The sequence below is a fragment of the Arachis hypogaea genome, chromosome 8 (genome assembly GCF_003086295.3).
Source record: "Arachis hypogaea cultivar Tifrunner chromosome 8, arahy.Tifrunner.gnm2.J5K5, whole genome shotgun sequence".
Classification (NCBI taxonomy): Eukaryota; Viridiplantae; Streptophyta; class Magnoliopsida; order Fabales; family Fabaceae; genus Arachis; species Arachis hypogaea.
In genome coordinates this window covers 2,114,906-2,136,357 of record NC_092043.1, presented here as the reverse complement: position 1 = coordinate 2,136,357, position 21,452 = coordinate 2,114,906, and the positions used below count along the sequence as shown (strand labels likewise).

The 21,452-nt window shown below is 30.9% G+C and overlaps 3 protein-coding genes and 1 long non-coding RNA gene across 5 annotated transcripts; 2 read left to right on the top strand and 2 right to left on the bottom strand.

Moving 5' to 3' along the window:
• Positions 1-274: 274 nt before the first annotated feature.
• LOC112705631 (protein SMALL AUXIN UP-REGULATED RNA 12) lies at positions 275-1,107 on the bottom strand. The gene has a single exon (XM_025756503.3). The coding sequence runs from the start codon at positions 1,054-1,056 to the stop codon at positions 601-603; it is 456 nt and encodes a 151-aa protein (XP_025612288.1). The 5' UTR covers positions 1,057-1,107; the 3' UTR covers positions 275-600.
• Positions 1,108-5,895: 4,788 nt separating this feature from the next.
• LOC114924390 (uncharacterized) lies at positions 5,896-7,071 on the top strand. Its single transcript, XR_011864298.1, has 3 exons — positions 5,896-6,101; positions 6,292-6,516; positions 6,712-7,071. It is a non-coding gene; the product is annotated as an uncharacterized lncRNA (long non-coding RNA).
• A 9,247-nt stretch (positions 7,072-16,318) lies between these two features.
• On the top strand, positions 16,319-18,911 carry LOC112705628 (uncharacterized). The gene is made up of 5 exons (XM_025756501.3): positions 16,319-16,909; positions 16,991-17,075; positions 17,163-18,055; positions 18,249-18,448; positions 18,550-18,911. The coding sequence occupies exons 1-5, from the start codon at positions 16,856-16,858 to the stop codon at positions 18,674-18,676; spliced, it is 1,359 nt and encodes a 452-aa protein (XP_025612286.1). The 5' UTR covers positions 16,319-16,855; the 3' UTR covers positions 18,677-18,911.
• Positions 17,413-21,348, bottom strand: LOC112705629 (probable methyltransferase At1g29790). 2 transcript variants are annotated; one of them, XM_072201641.1, is made up of 3 exons: positions 19,562-21,348; positions 18,780-18,967; positions 18,063-18,590 (listed from the first exon to the last, which is right to left on the bottom strand). In XM_072201641.1, the coding sequence occupies exon 1, from the start codon at positions 20,922-20,924 to the stop codon at positions 19,656-19,658; it is 1,269 nt and encodes a 422-aa protein (XP_072057742.1). In that variant the 5' UTR covers positions 20,925-21,348; the 3' UTR covers positions 18,063-18,590; positions 18,780-18,967; positions 19,562-19,655. The 2 variants fall into 2 exon arrangements, with proteins under 2 accessions (XP_072057741.1, XP_072057742.1); XM_072201640.1 differs by having other exon boundaries at positions 17,413-18,967.
• Between the last annotated feature and the right edge of the window lie 104 nt (positions 21,349-21,452).

Genomic DNA, 21,452 nt, shown 5'->3' with positions numbered 1-21,452 from the left:
TTGATGAAGATTTTTTTTTTTAATTTGCTGTAAAAGTATATGTTAATTTTATTTTAAAATGATGAGTTGCTGTGACAGGTTGGTGGCACTTTGGAAAGTGGAATATAAGCAGTGATTCTGTGAAAGTGAAACACAGTAACACAGAGTTTGCTTTCACGTGGGTTGGTGCAATGGTGCCATGATAACTCCCACCACCAACGCCTAGCATCATTCCCATTCCTATAAATCACAAACAAACACACGATACATGCCACACTGTACAAAACAATAATAATTCACCCCAATATGATGCTGCTCCAAATTTTTAATTTAATAAAAATCTTTACATAGTATTAAACTATTAGTTCAACGAATAATATTTTTTTTTGTGAATGGAGCGGCGCGTGCATGCACTCCGATTGGAACCCAGGACGACTGGGTGGTGCGCAGTAGTAGTGACTCTGCCACCCCTAATTTGCCATCTCCTTAGCATTCTTCAGAGCAACAATTAAACCGCCAATATAGTTTAATTTCTCCACATACCTACTACTACTAATAATAAATACATCACTAGCTATCACTAATTGCAGAACCGCCAACTATAGTCTGTTAGTAAGTTAGTTAGTTGTTAGTGAGTAACGGCATGGAGTCGGGCAAAAAGTCCAGGTTGGTACGGATGCTGCCAGCGTGGCAGTATCTCTGGAGGTCATCGAGGTTAACGAAGCGGGAAGACGATGAGTCAGATCGGGAAACGAAGCGGAGGATCTCTTTGAAGAGGGCTTCGTCGCATGGAATAGCGAGGGGACCGTGGTTCGAGAAACCGTACTCTTCCTCCGCGTGGAAGAGAAGGTTCTTGAACACCGGGTGGTTCAAGTGGGTAGCGCGCACCACGAATCTCGTGTAGTTGCTGCCCACGCACACCGCCACGTGTCCTGCGGGGACATCAGAGGGCGTACGCTGGCTCTTCGACCACGACGACTTATTGTGGGCCTTGTTGCGCCACCGCCGCAGCATCTGCCGGAGCCACACTATGTGGCGGATCTTGCTGCATTTTCCGATCCCGGATGATAATGACATTTTCGAACAGAAGGGTGAAAGTGAGAAGGCAGTGGGGGAGTTGTTATGGTTGGAGGAGTTGTGGTTTTATAATGGGCAAGACTGGAAGTGCCCTTGGTGTTGCATCATAATTGCCAATTTACCATCACCATTATTCAAAGCCACTAAGAATATGCTGATTATAACTAGATCCATCTGTGACGTGTCTCTCTTTTACTTTCATTTTCATAGTGCTCCTTTTTGTGTATTATTACTAGCGGCTCGTGCTTAAGAGCGCTTTTCTATTGAGTTTAAAAAATTAATTTTATAATCAAGTTGGGTTGGTCTAGTGGTTAGTTCACTAGTCCGTTTAAGTAAGTGTGGGGGTTCGAATCCCGCCTTGTGCATGCGGCAAACTCTTAAATGGAGTTCATGGCCTGCCAGACTGGGGGATACCGTGGGAAACCAAAAAAAAATTAATTTTATATTTTTATTTTAAAATGATATATTTAATAATAATTAAAAATAAATTATAAAAAAATAAAATATTTTAAATTATTTAATATATAAATATTAAAAAATAAATTTAAATTAAAAATAAAATTAAAAATATTAATTTACTATTATGTGTAATAAAGTTAATATAAAAATTTATTGATATTATTTAAAGATTAGTTATTTATAAATATTATTAAATTTATTTATTTTTTTAATTCTATTTAATTAAAAATAAATTTAAAATTTTATATTTAAAATATTTTTTATTCTTATTTATAATTTTAATAAATAAAAAAATATATTTTTTCAATTTAATTTTGAATCTCTTTAATTATTTTTAATTTTATTATTCCTTAAGATTATTAATTTTTATTTTGATTATATTATCTCATCATATTATACACTATCATTTTTCTTATCATTGTTATTATGTTGCCTTATTTTATTTTATTTTTTCTTCTTCTATTTATCCCAGTTGCAATTAATTATCACTATACCATTATTCTAACTCTCATTTTTGTTTATCACTCTAATCTATAACTACCATAGTGTTAACTTTTTAGTTATTACAAATTTGCTAAAGAAATTTTTTTTCTTCTTTGATTTAGATATCTAGATGTATACTTATTATATAGATCCTTATTATTTTTCAGATTTACTTGTTAAGTCTTATTTTATTACTCTCAGACAAAATTTAAGATATCAACGATTCAGATTTTTTGTTAATCAAATTATAAAATTTGTCAACAATTATAAAAAAAATAATATCAAATATTTTATATCTTCTTAAAAGAGTAATATTATATAGGCACTACTATTTTATCTACTATTAACATATACATTTGAATATAAAAATATTACATTATTATTGAATATCTCCCTTATTCTTAATACTTATTTGTAATAATTCTTAATCTTTCTCTAAATCTAATATATTAACTTCTATGTCTCTAACTAATAAAATTTTTAAGATTTTCTTAAAATTTCATTTGATTTCAAAACAAAATTGTAATTTTTATATTGTTATTATTTTTCTAATAATTTTAGAAAATTAATTTTTATGCTTTTTAAATTATAAATTTGAGATAAAAAATAAAAATTTTAATAAATAATAAATTGTTAATAAATAAAAATAAAAAAGAAAATTTTATAAGTTATTTATTTTTTAATGTATAGAATAATAAAATTTAAATTAATTTAAGTATGATACAAAAATTATTGTTATTTTTATATGTAACAATTAAGATAAAATTTTATGAATATTTATAAATTTATTTATTTTTTTAATCTTATTTAATTTAAAGCAGATATGAAAATTTAAATTTAAAGAACTCTTTTTCTCGCATAATTTTAATTGTTTTTTTATTTTATATTCAATATGTTAAATAATCTTTTGTTTCGTTATTTTTTTAAAAAAAATTATTTTTATTTTTATTATTTTTTACTATTCTCCATACACATATTTATCATTATTTTTTGAGAAAATTACACTTCCCTCTCCTGTGAGATGCTAAAATGACACTCCCCTCCCCTCTATTTATAAAATATACATTCCCCTTCCTTATAACTTTTAAAAAACCTCCTTTTTAATCCATTTTAAATTTTTTGTGTTAACTAATGTTAACTTTATCTATTTTTCAAAAAAAATTATATTTTTTACAAAAATATTCTTTAACAAAAAATTTATTTTTTTATCATTAAACTTTACTTACCAAAATACCATTTAATAAATTATTTTTTATTGATTAAATTTTATTTTTATCAAAATAATTTTAATGATTAAATTATTCTTTTTAAAATATTCTTCAATATTTTTTAATTATTAAATTATGATTTTACCAAAATTTTTGTTAATAATTTTTTTTATATTTTACTATTAATTTTTCGATATTAATATATATTATTTTAACATTAAATAAAAAAATATTACCATTATTAATATGTATAACAATTAATATATATTGATATTGAAAAATAATTTTATTAAGAGTTTTTTTAATATTAAAATAATATATATTGATATCAAAAAATTAATAATAAAATATAAAAAAATTGTTAACAAAAATTTTGATAAAATCATAATTTAATAATTAAAAAATTATTGAAGAAAATCTTTAAAAAATAATTTAATTATTAATTTTTTTTAAAAATATTTTGATAAAAGTACAATTTAATCAATAAAAAAATAATTTATTAAACTGTATTTTGGTAAGCAAAATTTAATGACAAAAAATAAAATTTTAGTAAAAGATATTTTTATAAAAAATAATTTATTTTTTTTAAAAAATGGATAAAATTAACATTAGTTAACACAAAAAATTTAAAATGGATTAAGGAGGAGGTTTTTTAAAAATTATAAGGGAGAAAAATGTACATTTATAAAATAGAGGGGAGGGGAGTGTCATTTTAGCATCTCGCAGGGGAGGGGAGTGGAATTTTCTCTTATTTTTTTTAATTAAGTGAAATAAAGATAAGGAGAGAGTACTACATGTACTCTATAGAAAAAAAAAAAACAACGTGGATAGAAGTTACGTGTAGAATAAAACAGTAACCGTACAAAGAACAAAGGAAAATTAATTAATAATTACATTTTTGACAAAATTTTAAGACGACAATTATATTAAACACTTTTTATCAATAACATTAATATAGAAAAGTGAAAATTGGACACTAAACTCTTCTATTCTCTTTATATATTGTTATAGATATTTAATTTAAAGTACATTAAGATATTATAATAATATCTATAACAATATTATTTAGGACAATTATGGAAGGTTTATCGAATCAAAACTTAAGAAAAAATAAAATATTATTAATTAAATAAATATACAAGATTCTTACCTATATTTGGATCATTTGGTCTATTACTTGGACAAACTTCACTGTGTTATTATTAATATCTGAATATTTAGAAAATTTGTTATTAGCATGAAAATATATTGTAAGAGATAATTCATATTAAATGATATACTAACTACATAAATTTATTAATGAGATGTATAACTTAACTAGCACGCCTTCTGGCGAGGTATTGCTGCCTCTGTTCTTCACTCATGATTTATCTTTGTCGCCTGGCATAGTCTTGTCAAGTCGGTTGACCACTTCCATTGATTTTTCTAGTAACAGCAAAGAATAGGGGAAGAAAGAGATAATTATTATAGAAGTTACGTGGATTTATAAAAAATGTGGACACCAAAACAGGTTTTGTCATTATATATTGTTATAGATTAGATAAAAATTTAGGTGTAGTCAACTTTATGTGAAGTTGGTAGCTAAGAGTAGTTAAATGAATTAATTAAATTTTTATCTAATAGTTTCAATTATCAATTTCATATGAAACTGACTACACCTGACTTTCCATCTCATTGTTATCATTTTAACATATGAAAAATGTTATAGGACAACCAAAACTTTTTATTTTTAACTTTTAGTTAATTATTAATGTTTAAAAATATGAGATAAAATATGTTATTGGATTACTAAACTAAAGCAATTAAAGTAAAGAAATTTAGTTAATCAACTGTATCATAGGTTGTTTGTCCTCTCGTATGGGCTTAAGTTTTTGTGAATGAAAAATATATATTTTGTGCATGCAGGCAGCAGGGGCATGTTGGTACTTGTTGGGGGTGCAGAGGGCAGCAAAGTGCCTAAAATAGCAGTGTAGAAAGACAGTTGGTTGTGGAGTGAGAAGCTTATCTTGCAAGCAGCATATAAATTATGGAAGCAATGGGATGGTGAAGGAGAAGCCAAGGTTGGCTTGGGCAGCAAATAGGGAAGCAAGGTCAACATGCCTTGATGGCCTTGACAACTATGACTATGGTGCTTATCAATGGACCGTCCAGCTTGTCACCAATGATAGCCGCTTGGAAAATATCCTCTTTCCTATCTTATGGGGCCTCATGACTCTCAGGTACCCTCCTATCCAATTAAGTTATATTAAAATTAATGTGTGTCTTCTTCTCTAACTAAGACATTCGAATCTAATCCCATGGATAAGGTTTTGTTCATTATGTTGTACCAACGCTCATGTATTCCGTATATCTGATTTTTGAAATATAATGCCACAGGTTCGATCAATGTTCAATCTCCCTACTATCATTAAAAGGAGTCAAGGACGCGGGATATGAGAAGATGACTATTGTACAGGCGGCAACTCTTCCTGTAATACTCAAGTTTATTTTTTTATCTTGGTCAGAGCAGCGAATCAATTTTAAGAAAAAGCAATATTGACAATAATGTCATTTTGTGCTGGTTGTGTTTTTGCCATTTGTAAGAGATTTTATTTTATTGCAATATGCCCTTTTAACTCTTTCCTTTTTGGCTTATTCATTTTGGGATCCTTCATGTGTAAACTGTTAAGGATATAGTTTGCTGGGTGCTAGCATTTAAATATGTAAGATCTTTAGCATTTATAATAGGCTATCCTTAAGAGATAATATTTAGCATGAAAGCAACTTATACATGCTATGGTTGACATCATTCTTGTATTTCTTCGGTTTTATTTATGACGTTGTCTTACTGTATTTCTAGGTAAGGATGTCCTTGCCAAGGCTAGAACAGGCACTGGGAAAACAGTTGCCTTTTTGGTAAGCCTCTTAAAATTTGTATTTGCCTAATTGAATTGTTTTTGTTTATGGTCTTGGGGCTTTCTTATTTTTTTAGCTTGTTGATGGAGGCACATCTTTGAGCTAGAACTTGGTGCTTGTTTTATTGTACTTGTAGTAAGTGATGAATGGTAATTTTGACTAAACTTATTTTTTCATTTTTTTATTTCAGCTTCCATCAATTGAAGTTGTTGCAAATTCACCACCAACTGAACGTGATCATAGGCGGCCACCAATTTATGTGCTTGTCATATGTCCAACTCAAGAGCTTGCAAGTCAAGCGGCTACAGAAGCTGCTGAATTGCTTAAGTATCATCCTACCATTGGTGTTCAGGTTGTAATTGGAGGGACGAGACTTGCCTTAGAACAGAAACGTATGCAAGCAAATCCTTACTAGGTAAATCCTTCTATTATTGTGGCTGAAGTGTTATTTCTAGTGGAATAGAACCATGCACACTTTCCAAAGGACATGTATATAAGCAAACAAAAAGATCAGTAGTTTTTCAACATTACTAAATAACCTTTTCATATAGATACTGAATATTATGATCTATTAGGAAATAATCACTAATGTTTTATACATGCTATACAGATCCTTGTTGCTACACTTGGAAGGCTTAGAGATCATGTGGAGAATACTGCTGGCTTTGCAACTCAGCTGATGGGTGTGAAAGTGTTGGTGCTCGATGAAGCTGATCATTTACTGGACATGGGATTTCAGAAAGATATTTTGAATACAGAGTTTATATTTTGAATTTAGTTCATGTATCAATACACTTTGTTGATGTATGGTTATTACTTATTATTATAGTTGATGTATCAATACACTTTGTTTATGTTTTGAATTATATTGACTTGCTTGTTTATAGTACTTTTCTTTTAGTTTGATAATACAATGAATTTGTTTATTTTTTGAAATATTATAAATATTTGAATACAAATTAGTTAAAAATTTGTATTAAATTTATATTTATTTTGTATGAAAACAAGTTTATTTTATAATTGGAAAGATAAAAAAAATTCTATTTTACCTTACTGATAGATTTACAAACGGATTTTTCAAGGTTCAAATTACAGACGAAAAATCTGTCGAAAAATTTGTCTGTAATTACAGACGAAAAATCCGTCTGTGAAAATCCGTCGAAAAGTTCATCGTCTTCGGAAAATGGATGAAAAATTTACAGAGAAAAAATTCATCGGTAACTGGTAAAAATTCGCCGGTAACCAAAAATTCGTCTGTAATAAGACTAAATCTGTCTATAAATCTGTCTGTATTAATCCATTTTCTAGTTGTGTGTAAAGAAAATTACATTGGATCGAGTAAATACTTATGCTCAACAATGATTTACTAGATCCGCTTAGATCCTCAGTTATCTTTGTTTTTGGTTGGCTTAGATCCTCAGTTAATTTTGTTTTTTTGGTTGACTTAGATCCTCAGGTTTAGCTCTCTTTAAATATAACCATAGATTACTAACAAACAACAAAAATAAATCTTAAATACGAATAGGGGTGGCAACAGGGCGGGTAGGAGCGGGTTTTTGCTCTACCCGACCCCACTCCGTCGTACAATAACTCGCATAGAACCCGCCCCTCTTCTACCCGCGGGTAGTAAAATGCTGAACCCTAACCCGCCTCTGCGAGTACCCTACCGCCCCTATAATTATTAAAATCTAATAAATAAAATTAAATTTTAAAATTTATATAATCATCATCACATATAGGGGTGGCAAACGGGACTAAATCCGCCGGGCCGGCCCGCGTAACCCGCCAAAAAAGGCGGGTTGGGCTGGAAAATTAGGACCACCAAATAGTAAAAGCCCGCCTAACCCGCACCACTTAAACCGCGGGCTTTGGCGGGCTTTGGCGTGCCGGGGCGGGCTTCCCCACCGGGCTAAGATTTTTTTAGTGAGGGGGTATTTTTGCAATTTTTTTTGGCAAAACCTAACTTCCCCCAACCTAACTTACAAGAGTATGAAGATAAAAATTGAGTGTTTTGAATTATGTTTATGTTATTTTGGAGACAATATTTATAATTATGTTTTGGATTATGTTTATTTTGCTTTGAAGAGAATATTTATACTTATATTTTGAATGAAAATTTGGTTTATAATTATATTTATTAGATATTTATAATTACAAAGACTTTAATGTTTGTGAATATAAAAAATATAATTTTTTATGCCATTAGAAATTATAAATTTATTAATATGGTTGTTAAATTATATATATTACTTAGTAGTTAATAATAAAAAAAAAGAGCTTTGGCGGGCTTAGCCCACCAGCCCGCCAGCCCGCAGTTAGGCGGGGCGGGCTAGGATTTTAGGACCGCCTCATTAGGCGGGGCGGGGCAGGGCGGGCTTCCCCGCTTGCCACCCCTAATCACATACATAACATAAATTAAAATAAAAATTTAAATATGATACAATATTATTAATCATTTACTAATTATTTTACATATATTATACATATTATATATTATATATATATAGCGGGACAGATATTACCTAAATCCGACCCCGCCCGTCCCTCTAAAAAATCCGCTCCCTAAAAATCCGCTCTAGTACGAGACAGTTAATTACCCGCTCCGAACAGATTAGAGCGGGATGAATACCCGCAAATTCAAGTGGTATTCTCATCCCTAAATACAAAAAAGAACCGCTTTATTTGCACTCACCAAATCCGACCACAGCCCATGTGCGGGGATGTCCCATCCCTACCTTTTTTTTTTTTTGACTTTTGTTATTCTCAAATAGAAACTGCCAAAAGCACCTTCCTATTCTCTCTCGTCTCTCTATAGTCTATACCGCACAAATGTATTTGAGCAATGAGCATCATACTATACCCATTTTATTTTGACATTATAATTTTACTTTATTTTAAAAAAATAACTATTATTAAAAAAAACATAATCATCAAACACTTTAGGACGCCAATAAGTTATAATTCAAATAACATAATCTTTCCATACTTACTTAAAATATTGCAAGTTTAAATTTCCATGTTTTTGGTAAAAAAAAAAAAACTATACTTTAGGGCACTTTATAAATGACCAATAAGCATGATTAATCATGCATGTTCTATATTCTTCTAAGATCACTATACAAGATTTCTATACGAAAAATATTGACCATATATGGTTCTTTCAGGTGGAAATGCTGTGTATGTATGTGCTTGTAAAATTAGGGAAATTAATAATGTGCTGATAATGGAGGGATTATGATTTATGGGTCCACTTTTCCTTGTTTTGGTTAGCAGGATGCATCCCCCCTAATTATCCCTATTTGCATAAATAGGATATAGAACCCCACCTTTTAGGACTTAAAAATCATGCCCTTTATTTGACTATTCGTTCAATTCAATAATGTTTTATATAAAGAAAACTTTAAAGGGCAACAAATAATTTTTCATATAGTGTTAGTAGCAATAATACAATGTTATTCCATCATATATTTACTTTAAGGGGTTCTTAAAATTTGACTTCATCGCGGCGATTAACGCATTTTGCAGCAATGATGAAACAAAACATTCACATAACTCAGAAGTAAATTTTTCTTGATTCAATTATTCAATAAGAAGAATGTTAGAGGACAATAATTTTTATAATTTGTAGTCATTAATTAATCATCACTAATATTTTTAATAGTGTAAAATTATATCGAATAATATAAAATTATTTATTTATTTTTAATTAAATACTAATCAAATTTTAATAAAACCAAGACTTCTATTCAATAAATCCACGCACTTAATTACTACTCACCCATCAAGTAACAACCTAATATAACTAAGGAATGGCTCATATAATATAATATAGGAAGGGGTTCTAGTATGGCACTATATGGAGCGGAACGTGATGTTTCAGTTCGTTCTGACCATAAAGATATAAATTAAAATATATAAATAGTGCAGATTGATATGATGTTAGTTTGAGTGGACACCAAAAGAAAAAATTTAGGAAAGACCTGCAACCGGTTGAGATGTTGCCATATATAATAGGTTAGTAGATGTCTTTTGTGTCCAGCTTAGCCTAAAAGTGGGTCTCCGTAGACGTAAAATTTAGTTTAGCTGAGCCAAGCTGATCTATTATTGTTAGACTTTTTTCTGTTTTCCCTTTTTGGTTATTATTTCTTGACTTAGTTTGATTGTTCTATGAAGAAGGAATCCAAATTAGGCTGACAAAAATTGATTAAGTGGCGTAATTTTTTTTGAATGAGTTTAAGTAATAATTATTGTAAAAAAGAAATAGTGATAATTTGTTATCTGAAATTATTATATATTTTGTTATTATGTGAAATTATTATATATTTTATGATAAATTAACAGTAATGAATCTAAAAATTTTAAATCATGAGAGTAAATATGCAACACATATAAAAATAATAAAAAATTATATAAATATATCAAAATATATAAAAATAAATAATATAAAAATATTAAATATTAAATATTTATTTATTTATTTATTATCAATATTAATATATTATTAAGTAATAACGTAGTTATTAAGTTAACTTTTTACAAATTAAATATATAATAATAATAATAATAATAATAATAATAATAATAAAATTGAGTAAAAAATACTCAAGTATATAAACTTTAAATAAATAAATTCATTAATTTATAATGCTACAGTAATGTTTTATTTTTTATGTATTAATAAATTGATTTAATATTTATTTTTATCTTATGCTTTTAGATATAAATTAGAATTTAATTTTGATATATTGCGATAAAATATTTTACACAGTTATTTAATTGTCAATTTATTTAGATAATCATTCATATGATTAATATAAAAAATAATTATTTTTTATGATATGATATTACGTAATTAGATGCACGTGTAATTTTATTTATATCAAAATTTAATTTAATATATATATATATATATATATATATATATATATATATAAAGTTAGCTAATTAATACTTTAAGAAAATATGTTAAGAGAATAATAATAATAAAATATTTTTTAATAATTTTTGTCAAACTTTCCTTTTGTTGGTACTTTTAAAAGTACCCTTACAGGCGGTTTCCAAAATTTTTAATATATTTTAATAAAAAATTTAATAGATAATTTTTAATAATAATACTTTACATCTATATAAAAAATATATAGGGTATTCTATTATATAAATTAAAGTAGTATAAAAAGAGAAAATAATTTTTTTTATAATTATTTTTTATTATTTTATTACTATTCAAAGTGTGGATCCTATCTTTTTCAATATCTCTTTCATCCCATAAAAAGATGATCTATAAACTTACATATTTACCATATAATTCACCAAAATGCATCCAAGTTATCCAAGTAATATTAGTCAGACGTAGAACTGTTCATGGATTGGATCGTATCCGCATATCCGCGGTAAATATCCGCATCCGATCCAAAAATTGCAGATCTGATCCGATCCGCACCTTTTGCGGATCGGATATTTGCTCTACATCCGCATATCCGATCCGCACAATAATAATTAAAAGATAAATAAATATATATGTGTTTGGTATTATATTTACTTGTTTGTATGTTTTAGTTAGTAATTATTATTCATATATTGTATTATTTTATTTTTGTTATTTAGAAAGAGTTTGATTAAAAATATTTTAAGAATAAATAAGTTTAAAAGTGTGAAAGAAATATTTTTATTGAATTTTTTACATAGAAATATGATTAAAAAGAGAAGGTTTAATTATGTGGATATATCCGATATCCCGATCCGCACGGATCGGATCCGACACTAAAAAGCGCGGATATCATATCCGATCCGATCCGATAAAAATTGTGCGGATCGGATTGGATCGAATTTTCGGCCATATCCGATTCGATCCGATCCGCGAACACCCCTAGTTAGACACGCTCCTCTCCTCTCCTCACTCGTTTGTTATACGCGCACTACATATAATGTGCTGCAACCTAAAGCTTTGCTCAACGTAACCTTCTTCTCTACTCGCGTCATCTTCTCCTTCTTTTTCTCTGCTCACGTTCTTCTTTATTGATCTGCATTGCCTTCGTTGTTCTCCTTTGGTCGCGTTCATCTTCTCGTTTTCTTCTTTCGATCTGGTTACGTTGCATTTATCTTCTTCCTATTCTTCTTCATTTTCTTCTTCGATCTGCACTTCTGAATCGAAACAATGAAGGACTCAACTTCAAATCAGTTGAATGAGAGCGATTTGGTTTATTCTTCTGAAACGAATCAAACTAACGAAGTTTTGATTATTCAATTTTGAATCGAATTGAATTGACGGAGGTGTACTGAATTGAATTGAAATGATAATCTGTATTGTAGGCAAAGCTGTTTGAATTTGATTTTATATAATGGATTATGTTTCGTTAACTCAGTATTATACAATTGTTTTACCATGAGTACGTGCTCGGTTTATTATGCAGAAAGATGTTCGAATTTGAATTTATATAATGGATAATGTTCTATTCATTTAGTACTATACAATCATTTCACCGTAATAATATGTTCGGTTCATTTCTGTTATGCACAATTCAAAATTCTTCCTCCTCACCTTCTACTGCTTCTTCACCCGAGAGAAGGAGAAAAAAACAAAAAATACAGCAACAACAACAACAAAAGAACGACGATAAAGAGAAAACATGTGAAGAAGAAAGAACGCGAAAAAGAAGGAGAAGAATGAGGAGGAGGAGGAACGCGAAGAAGAAGGTGAAGAAGAAGAAAACGCTTCGTGCATAAACGAGAGTGAGAAAAAGCATAGGGGAGAAGAGAAGAAGAAGAGAAGAAGTGTTGGCAAAGAACGGTTTTGTGTGTATTGGACACGTGTCTTTCACGTTTCATTTAATGGTATTGAATTTTTTTAGTGTTGGACCAACTTGAATAAACTTGAATACAAAATTACATAAATGTATAGCATGATTGATTTTTTAATAATATAGAAATAAATACAATATATATATATATATATATATATATATATATATTTACATATATTTTTATATATTTTTTTAAAATAGTAATAGGAGCACTTATCCCCACAATCTTTAAAGTAAATCCATCATGTGAATTAAGTTAATAATATTAGTTAAAAATATGTAAAATAAGCCTTTTTAGAATGAAAAATGTTATGTGTCATATTACTTTAGCTTATGGGAGCATAAAACTTAAGAAATAAGAATCCACAAAATAACAAAGCTTGAAAAAATTAAATAAAGGATGAATATTGTAATATATATATAATAGAATTTATATTAACATAGTTTATTTCAATTTCGAAATATACAATACTATAATATTGATTATAAAGAAAAAGAAAAACTTGGAGGTCCTCACCACACTATTAAATATTATAAGAATTTAAGACAAACGAATTTGTTTAACATTGATTTGTTTAATGTTTATAGTGAAAATTGATTATTATTTTATTATCGAATATGAAAATATGAGTAGCTAGAAACCGAAAAAAAAAAACAGCAAAAAGAAAACAAAGTGAAATATTTGTTTTTCGAAGTGTAACAATAATATTTGAACTTAAAAATTAAAATGCTTCAATATATGTGAAGCTATACATGAGACTACAGTGTATCCAGAGATAAAGGATTTTGATATACACGACTGCAAGCGCACTTTTAACTAAACCCTTTCTAAGCCACGACCCAGTAAATTTGTTTCTAAGCGAATCAGTTGCGACATATTACATTCGTAATCAAGATTAATTTAGTCATTTTCTCAGTCACTAGCGGACAAATTAATATCAGGTTACGTGTTCGTACACAGAATACCATATTCTGCTGTTTCAGAACGGAATACCTGATAATTTTCCTATAATATATATATATATATATATATATATATATATATATATATATATATGTATATATGGTATATATGAAAAATTAACTATGGTAAAATATTATGTACATACACGATGTTGTAGAAAATAACTAAAAATTTTTAGGTGAAAATAAGGAAGTTTTTTTTTCCGTGACTAACCTAAAATTTTTTGTGTCACTTCTCAGTTTCTTCTCTTCTCCTCACAACACTATTCATTCTCTTCTTAGTGTTGTTCATCTCCTTTTCTCATCACGGTTTTCTCTTCTCTTTTCAGTACGCTTCACTCTTCTTTTTTCTTTTTTTAGTGTACTTCACTCTTTTCTTTTTTTTTTCTTAGCGCGTTCTATTCTTTTCTTCTAATCGACAATAAATTTTTCATATCAATAGATTATTAATGTATGTTGATTTATTTTAGTTCTTCTCATCTTAAAATTTTGATTCTATTTTTATTGTCAGAATTAAAAATTTTACTGTTTATTGAAGTAACATTTAAAATTTAAATTCAGAATTTAATGAAAATTTACAAACTCAAATGATAAAATTTGTGCTTTATATATATATATATATATATATATATATATATATATATATATATATATATATATATATATATATATATATATATATATATATATATATATGAGTGTCCATATATTCAATGCATCCCGAACTAATTTGTGGATATGATGTTGCTTAATTTAATCAATTTTTGCTCCTAAACTACTTGTTGTGCATGCATGTCACTTTTGCAACTTTGAAGATCACCATGCACGATATCATAAAAATCACTTAACTCTATTAAAATAAGTGTTTGTTTGGATTGATTTATTTGAGTAAAAGAAATATCTTTTTATAAAAAATAAAGTATTTTTATTAAATTTTAAATAGATTTAGTTATATCTTTTAAAAAATATATTTTTATTAGAAAAGCGAATTATTTGTTTTTTTTAAATCCAATAATATCTTGTTTTTAAAAATAAAAACAAAAGATATTTTTAATATTTATCATTTTTTAATTTATTTAAATATAAAACAATTTTTGTTTATTAAAAAAATTTTAAAAATACGAAAAAATAAATATTTTTTTTAAAAAACCAATTTACACTGATCCTAGCTATGATTTAAGAGTGACCATAAGCACTTCCTTCCTTAAGAGCTATAAGAAATTGTCGTAATTTATCAACCGATAATACATTTGACATTGGAGAGAGGAGGAATGCATGCATTATTAGGTTGAAATCCTCACATTTGACATTCGTTATTGTGAACTTCTTTAACTAGGTTTTGTTAAGGTATGAACATGGTTCTTGGATTGATAATGTTCGTTAATTAATCATTATTGCTAGCAGTCCAAGTCAGTCCAATTTTCTAATTGTATTTTCTTTCTCTCTTCAATGATAAAATCAAGTACTATTATTAAGTATACATTGCACATTAATTGTCATCGTTGACGGAGATTGGGTTCATTTTGGAGGAACATTTGTTCAGCAGCACGGTTAGGAGAGATATTCATGGCGCCACCATTAACATTAATTGATAATTGAATATAGCAGGAAAGGGCACTAGATGGAATAGGAGAACTGGAGAAGGAAAAGATTGAGGAGAGAGCATAGGGCAGAGCGCGGACTGTATCAAAATATAAAACAAGAACTCACATGCTCATCATGGATGCATAATTAACATTATTGAAAAATGTTCTTACAAATCTACAACCTTCGTCTTCTCTCTAACTTTACACATTGTCAAATACACATGATATGATATGAAATGATATGATAGGATAGGATAGAGTAAAATATCCTTTTTATTCCTAATGTTTGAAATAAGTTCTATTTGTTTTCATCCTATTTGTATCCTAATGTTTATAAAAGTGATTCAACGTTATTCTGTTGGTAATTACACTAACACATTAGATTGTATTTTTCAATTATTCTCACTTAGATGTATTCATTCTCAATTAGGTCTCATTTGAATATATTCGATTTCAATATTGTACCAACTATTTGTGTTTATTTCAATTATGTCCCTAAAAAAGTGAATTATGTAAATGTTGCAAGAATTAATTTCAACTTTTGATAACCTATTATTCGGATTGGATCATCAGTTCTATCTCAAATATTTATATTCTAACTTCAAGAATAGATTTTTAAGACTCCAACTAAAGTTCATGATGTGTAATTGACATTAAGATAACATTAAATCACTTTTATAAATACAAGGATGTATCTACTGTTATTGATAGATGTCTCGGCCCGAAGGCTAATCAAGAGTCAACTCTGGATTCTGTACCCACTTGTGGGCTTATCCAGGCCACGAATCACAAAAACGAAAAACAAGAAAGAGAAATAGACAACAGAATCAAAGAATAATAAATTTGTATATCTACCTCCCTTATTATTGAGCAAACATCCTTTAATGTAATTTGTTGGTTTAAATTGGAACATAATAATTTCTGGGCAGAAGATGTAATGTTTTTGTCCATGAGGTCAGAGGTTTAGAGTGTACTAGCTTACGTGCTGTTCTACTCCAACTCCGTAGCCTATTTATTATTTAATTAAGGCACCATGCACAAAAGTGCTTGTGGGGGGAACAAGAAGAACAAGAAGAGGGTGGTTTCATCAAAAAGGAATTGAAGATTTAATTTCTTTTCATCAAAGATGAAACACATTTAAGTGTATAGCAGACACATATCAAACCAATAAGCTAAGGTTTCTTGCTTGAGCCTCATCCCATTACCATTCTCAGACTCAGGTTTTGTTTTGTCTCCTGCCTCTCAGCTTCTTTGTTATCAATCTGTGCAAACAAAATTAATAACATGGATACATGAGTAGGGTAGCTACCTGCCAATGCCATATATAAATAAACTGATGAATGATGATGATGGTAATGGAAGGAGAGTCAAAGTGTATAGATAGCTGGTGGTGAGACGGAAAGAAATGAAGGAACAATCAGGCACGCCCCTTGCATCGTTGCCTCGGCCTCAACCTCAGGTGAACCAATTACTGTGTCTATGATATAGGCTGCTTTCCATGCATTTATCATATAGGCTTAACTCACTCGGCACACTGCAGGTGGAGTGGAATGAGCTTGGATATAGTTCATGGGACACTCAGACTTCTCAAAATCCTAAGAGGCCATTAGAAGCTACATTGTTGGGTTAGTTTTCTCTCCCTGCTTTGCCTCTGGCTGCAGATATGTTATGCTTTCTTATTCAATGACTATTTGTTATGTTGATACCTGTAGAGAACACTTTCCTAACAAGTCCCTGCATGCCACATTATGATAATGGAACTGTTGAAATGAATATTCATTTGAAACCTCAACTTGGAAACAACACTAGATCCCGTTTATGGATTCCTCAGCAAGAAGAATCTGTTGCTAAGAGAGCTCTCTTACAACAGATGAACGCAACGCTGCCTAAGGTTAACCGAAAAGGTCATCTTGCAGGTTCAGGTTCAGGTTCAGTTAGCATAATACCACAGAATGATCAATATTTTCTAACTGAACTAAATCAACATTCTTTTGAAATTGATAATCCTTTGTCTCCTGACATTTCTAAATTAGAATCTGAGGTGTTAAGTGATCCTGTTAACCCTCAAAGTCAAAATTGGAGTTCATCAGTGGTTGGTATTCCCCAATCTGATTCTGCCACTGTGAATGGCCTAATTCCTCAGCAAGATACAGATGAATGGATGGTGCATTCTTCTTGCCAACAAGGATTGCAAGAACATCGTATATTAAGATCTGAAGCAGTTTTGAGGAATCTCTCAGCTAAGAGCAGCAATCCTGGTGAAATTTGGGGTAACACCAGTGTTGATGTTAGCAGTGCAAGTGCCACCATGGTTGAGCCTTCGAATTCAAGTGCCATTTTGGATGAATTTTGCACACTTCAGGACAAGGATTTTCAGAAACTATCAGATTGCATCGTGAGCAACTTCAGTATGAGCCAGGATGTCCAGTCACAGATAACATCAGCAAGTCTAGCCGAGTCCCATGTGTTTTCTGTGCAAGACCTCGCCGTCGACGCAGGTGGTGCATCTTCAAGCCATGCTGATTTTAATGAATGCAGCTTTCTGCAAAATAATTCAAGGCCGCGAGTAGCTTCAAAAGCTCCACCCAGGCGTACCTATACTAAGGTACACAGCAGAAAAAAACTGTCCAGATTTTCATTAATATCTTAAGATTCACATAAAGCTATGTTCATTAGGATCTTTTTGTTGCAACACTGGTATGAAAATTATTATTTCCAAAGTAGAGTTCAACTAGCATTTTTCCTTTCATTGGTTTAACTACTTTAAATACCATGGTTTGGGTTTTCTGGACTGACAGGTACAAAGGGCTGGTTCTGTAGGAAGATCAATTGATGTCACTGCTTTCAAGAACTATGAGGAACTGATACATGCAATTGAATCCATGTTCGGACTCGAGGGTCTGCTTAATGACGACACCAGAGGCAGAGATTCAGAATGGAAGTTAGTATATGTTGATTACGAGAATGATGTTCTACTTGTTGGGGATGATCCTTGGGGGTAAGTTTCTCACTTCTGTTCCAGTAATGTGTTAAAACTCCATGATTAATTTATTATCTTATGATGCACTGACATATTCTTCATAAAAATGCTGTCTGCAGGGAATTTGTGAACTGCGTCCGCTGCATCAGAATTTTGTCACCTACAGAGCTTAAGAAGATGAGCAAAGAGGGAATGCAGCTTCTAAATAGTGGTGCATTGCAACGGATCAATGGTCACATGCACTAAGATTATAAAGACATTTTTGATGATGTACTTGTAACTGTAGTCTTTTAACTATGATCTTTTTCTCACACTCGTAGAATAGCACATATCTACCTTCAGGCATTACCTTATTAATTTGTTTCATTGTGCTTGCTTTTTGTTTTTCCTTGTCTTGTTTGGGCACTGTGTGACTAGTTTGAAGGGACTAAATTCAGAAAATGCAATAACATGCTGCCTTTCATGGGTCATGCTTCAGATTCAAGGTTGTGTACATTATAAAGCGTTTAAGGATATGATATGAATTTCATCATAGACCTACGAGAAAAGAACATATATATCAGATGCAATATTTCTAAAATATTTGAAAAAATGCTCACCAAATGCAAGTCTTAGCATTTCATATGTTCATCACTTTTACATAATTCCAATTTATCTTCCACACGAAGACAAGTGATATACTAGATATTTGACTTCAAAGAAACTTGATTTACTTCTGTAGGAATAAGATCAAGCAGAAGATGATATGGAAGTGTGAATAAATTATCACTTTTTTAGTACATTAGATAATCGTTACTGCTTGTCTAAAGCTAACAGCAGGAATGCATGTGTTCCAGAAAATATGGTAGCACGTTGCCATACAATATGCGGAAAACAATTACACGAATGCTATTTTTGACATTCATATTACAGTATGTAGACTACACTACATGATAGTTAATTCTGCTAAGAGGAATGTTTATTCTGTTAATGAAAGAGTTCATGGCAATCAAGAATGGAAGATTATAACTACAATATCTAAAGACATAAGTTAACCTTGTTCCAAAAATACAATTCATTTATCAGTTTCTAAAAATTTACCAACTAGTCAACTACAAAATAGCTAATACCAGAATACATATAAAAGATAACCTAAAAGAGCCATTCATGCACTCCACTTCAGATAGAGGATTTGATGATGTTAGAAGCACCTCTTTCCTTCTGGTGTTGCATTAGTCCCTACGCTTTACACCCTTACTGGCTTCTGAAGAACAGCAGATAAGACAACTTCAGACTTGCCTGATCCAAGACTATCAATTTTCTCTCCCACAACCCATTTCAACTTTTTATATCCAAACTTTTCGATCAACCGAGTCAGTTCTCTCTTCTTCTCATCGCTTGTGCAATAGAAGTTGTCCAGCCAAAACAAGCCATCTGGGCGCAAAATGCGATCAATGTCGAACATCAAAAACTCTAACTTCTCTGGTTTCCCACCAACATCCAAGGAGCTTGCAGCATGGACCAAGTCAAACACATTATCATAGAACGGGAACCTATGATTTAAGCTCAAGTAAAGAGGGAATAATCCCCTTGCCGCAATGAATTCGCTGAAAGGGGCATCAACATTCAGAGTACTAGTAATCACAGTTACATTCCTTTCGGCCATTCTAGCAGCAAAGGAGCCAGAGCCACCTCCAAGATCAAGCCCAACTCTGATTCCACCACTTCCCAGTTCCAACACATCATCAATGAGAAAGTCATTCTTACCCCTAGCCTTAACAAACCTCTGACTCTCATAACCATTAAGCAAATCAAAACAGCCAATACACTCTCTATTCAACTTCTTCCCATTCAAACACTGGAAATTCTTACAACTAAGACCACTCCAGTTAACAGTTTTATTAGCAACAGGTTTCCAAAGTGAATCAGGAAAAGGATAAAGGCCGACCTTGGAAACGACCTTAGCAAAACACCTTCTTCGAGGCAAAGGCTCACAGGCACGCAAGATAAGCTTCTGCGCCAAAATCCAATCATCTTGGCAGCTTCCATAAACCTTGTAAATCATGTACTGAGACAACAAGTCGGAGGATTTCTCGCAGGAATGGCCAACAGATGGCACCATCTCAGTGATTCCAGTCTTGGAATCTTTGCCGAGAGGGAGCTGGTGTTGCTGGAGAAAGAGTTTGAGCTCGGGTGCAATGTTGGGCCTTGAAAGATCGATGGTATCGTAACCGAGAAGCTGTTTCTCCATCTGGGCAAGCCTCTTCTGAGAGGAATCGATCTCGTTGAGTATGAGCTGGACCTGCTCGGAGATGAGGGAGAAGTTCTTGTGAGCATGCTGGAGGAGAAGGTGCTGGCTTTGGTGGTGTTTGTTGGAAGCGGTGAAAGCGTAGAGGGCGAAGAGGTTGGTGGTGATAACGGAGAATATCATGAGGATGTTGACAGCTGAAGAACACACAGTGGCACTCTGGAATCTCGCAGTTCCATCGCCTATCTTCAGAGAAACAGAACCCATCTCAGTGAGAGTTTTGAGTGTTCCAAACTCAGTGATGGATAGATTTGGATATCTCGTGAATGAAGGAACTCTTCTCACACTCTCACTGCAACACTCTTGTCGGTTGCGCTTGTTAACTTACTTATCAACATGTGAGCTTTTCATTATTCGCTTCAAGTTCAAACAAATGGTCAGTGCTTCTCTCTCTCTGCACTTACTACACCGCAGCGGAATATGTGTCTTACTGTCTATTTTCGTTTTCCATTACATATTATTTTGATATGATAGTTGGGGATAAAACCGCCTATTCGTATTAAAAACCGACAAATTTCGTAATCTTCTTCCGTTTAGCGATTGCCACAACCCTCCTTGGATTTTGGTAGCTAATCTCCGCTTTTTCCAGCACATACCGGCGGATTATAACTTCCGCAAAGACATTTCAAACTCCACTTCTCTGCCACACTAGCACCACCATCTACATTAAAAAATCGCCGAATTTTCTATTTAATATTTCGTATAAAGATTTATTTTAGAGCCGTATTCTCAGAT

Bases quoted from the DNA above. Each gene is read 5' to 3' on its own strand.
- LOC112705629 (XM_072201640.1), bottom strand. From the start codon at position 20,924: ATGGGTTCTGTTTCTCTGAAGATAGGCGATGGAACTGCGAGATTCCAG.
- LOC112705628 (XM_025756501.3), top strand. From the start codon at position 16,856: ATGAAGGAACAATCAGGCACGCCCCTTGCATCGTTGCCTCGGCCTCAA. The intron at 16,910-16,990 runs GTGAACCAATTA...GGCACACTGCAG, and splicing joins TGCCTCGGCCTCAACCTCAG to GTGGAGTGGAATGAGCTTGG. The intron at 18,056-18,248 runs GTACACAGCAGA...CTGGACTGACAG, and splicing joins CCAGGCGTACCTATACTAAG to GTACAAAGGGCTGGTTCTGT.
- LOC112705631 (XM_025756503.3), bottom strand. From the start codon at position 1,056: ATGTCATTATCATCCGGGATCGGAAAATGCAGCAAGATCCGCCACATA.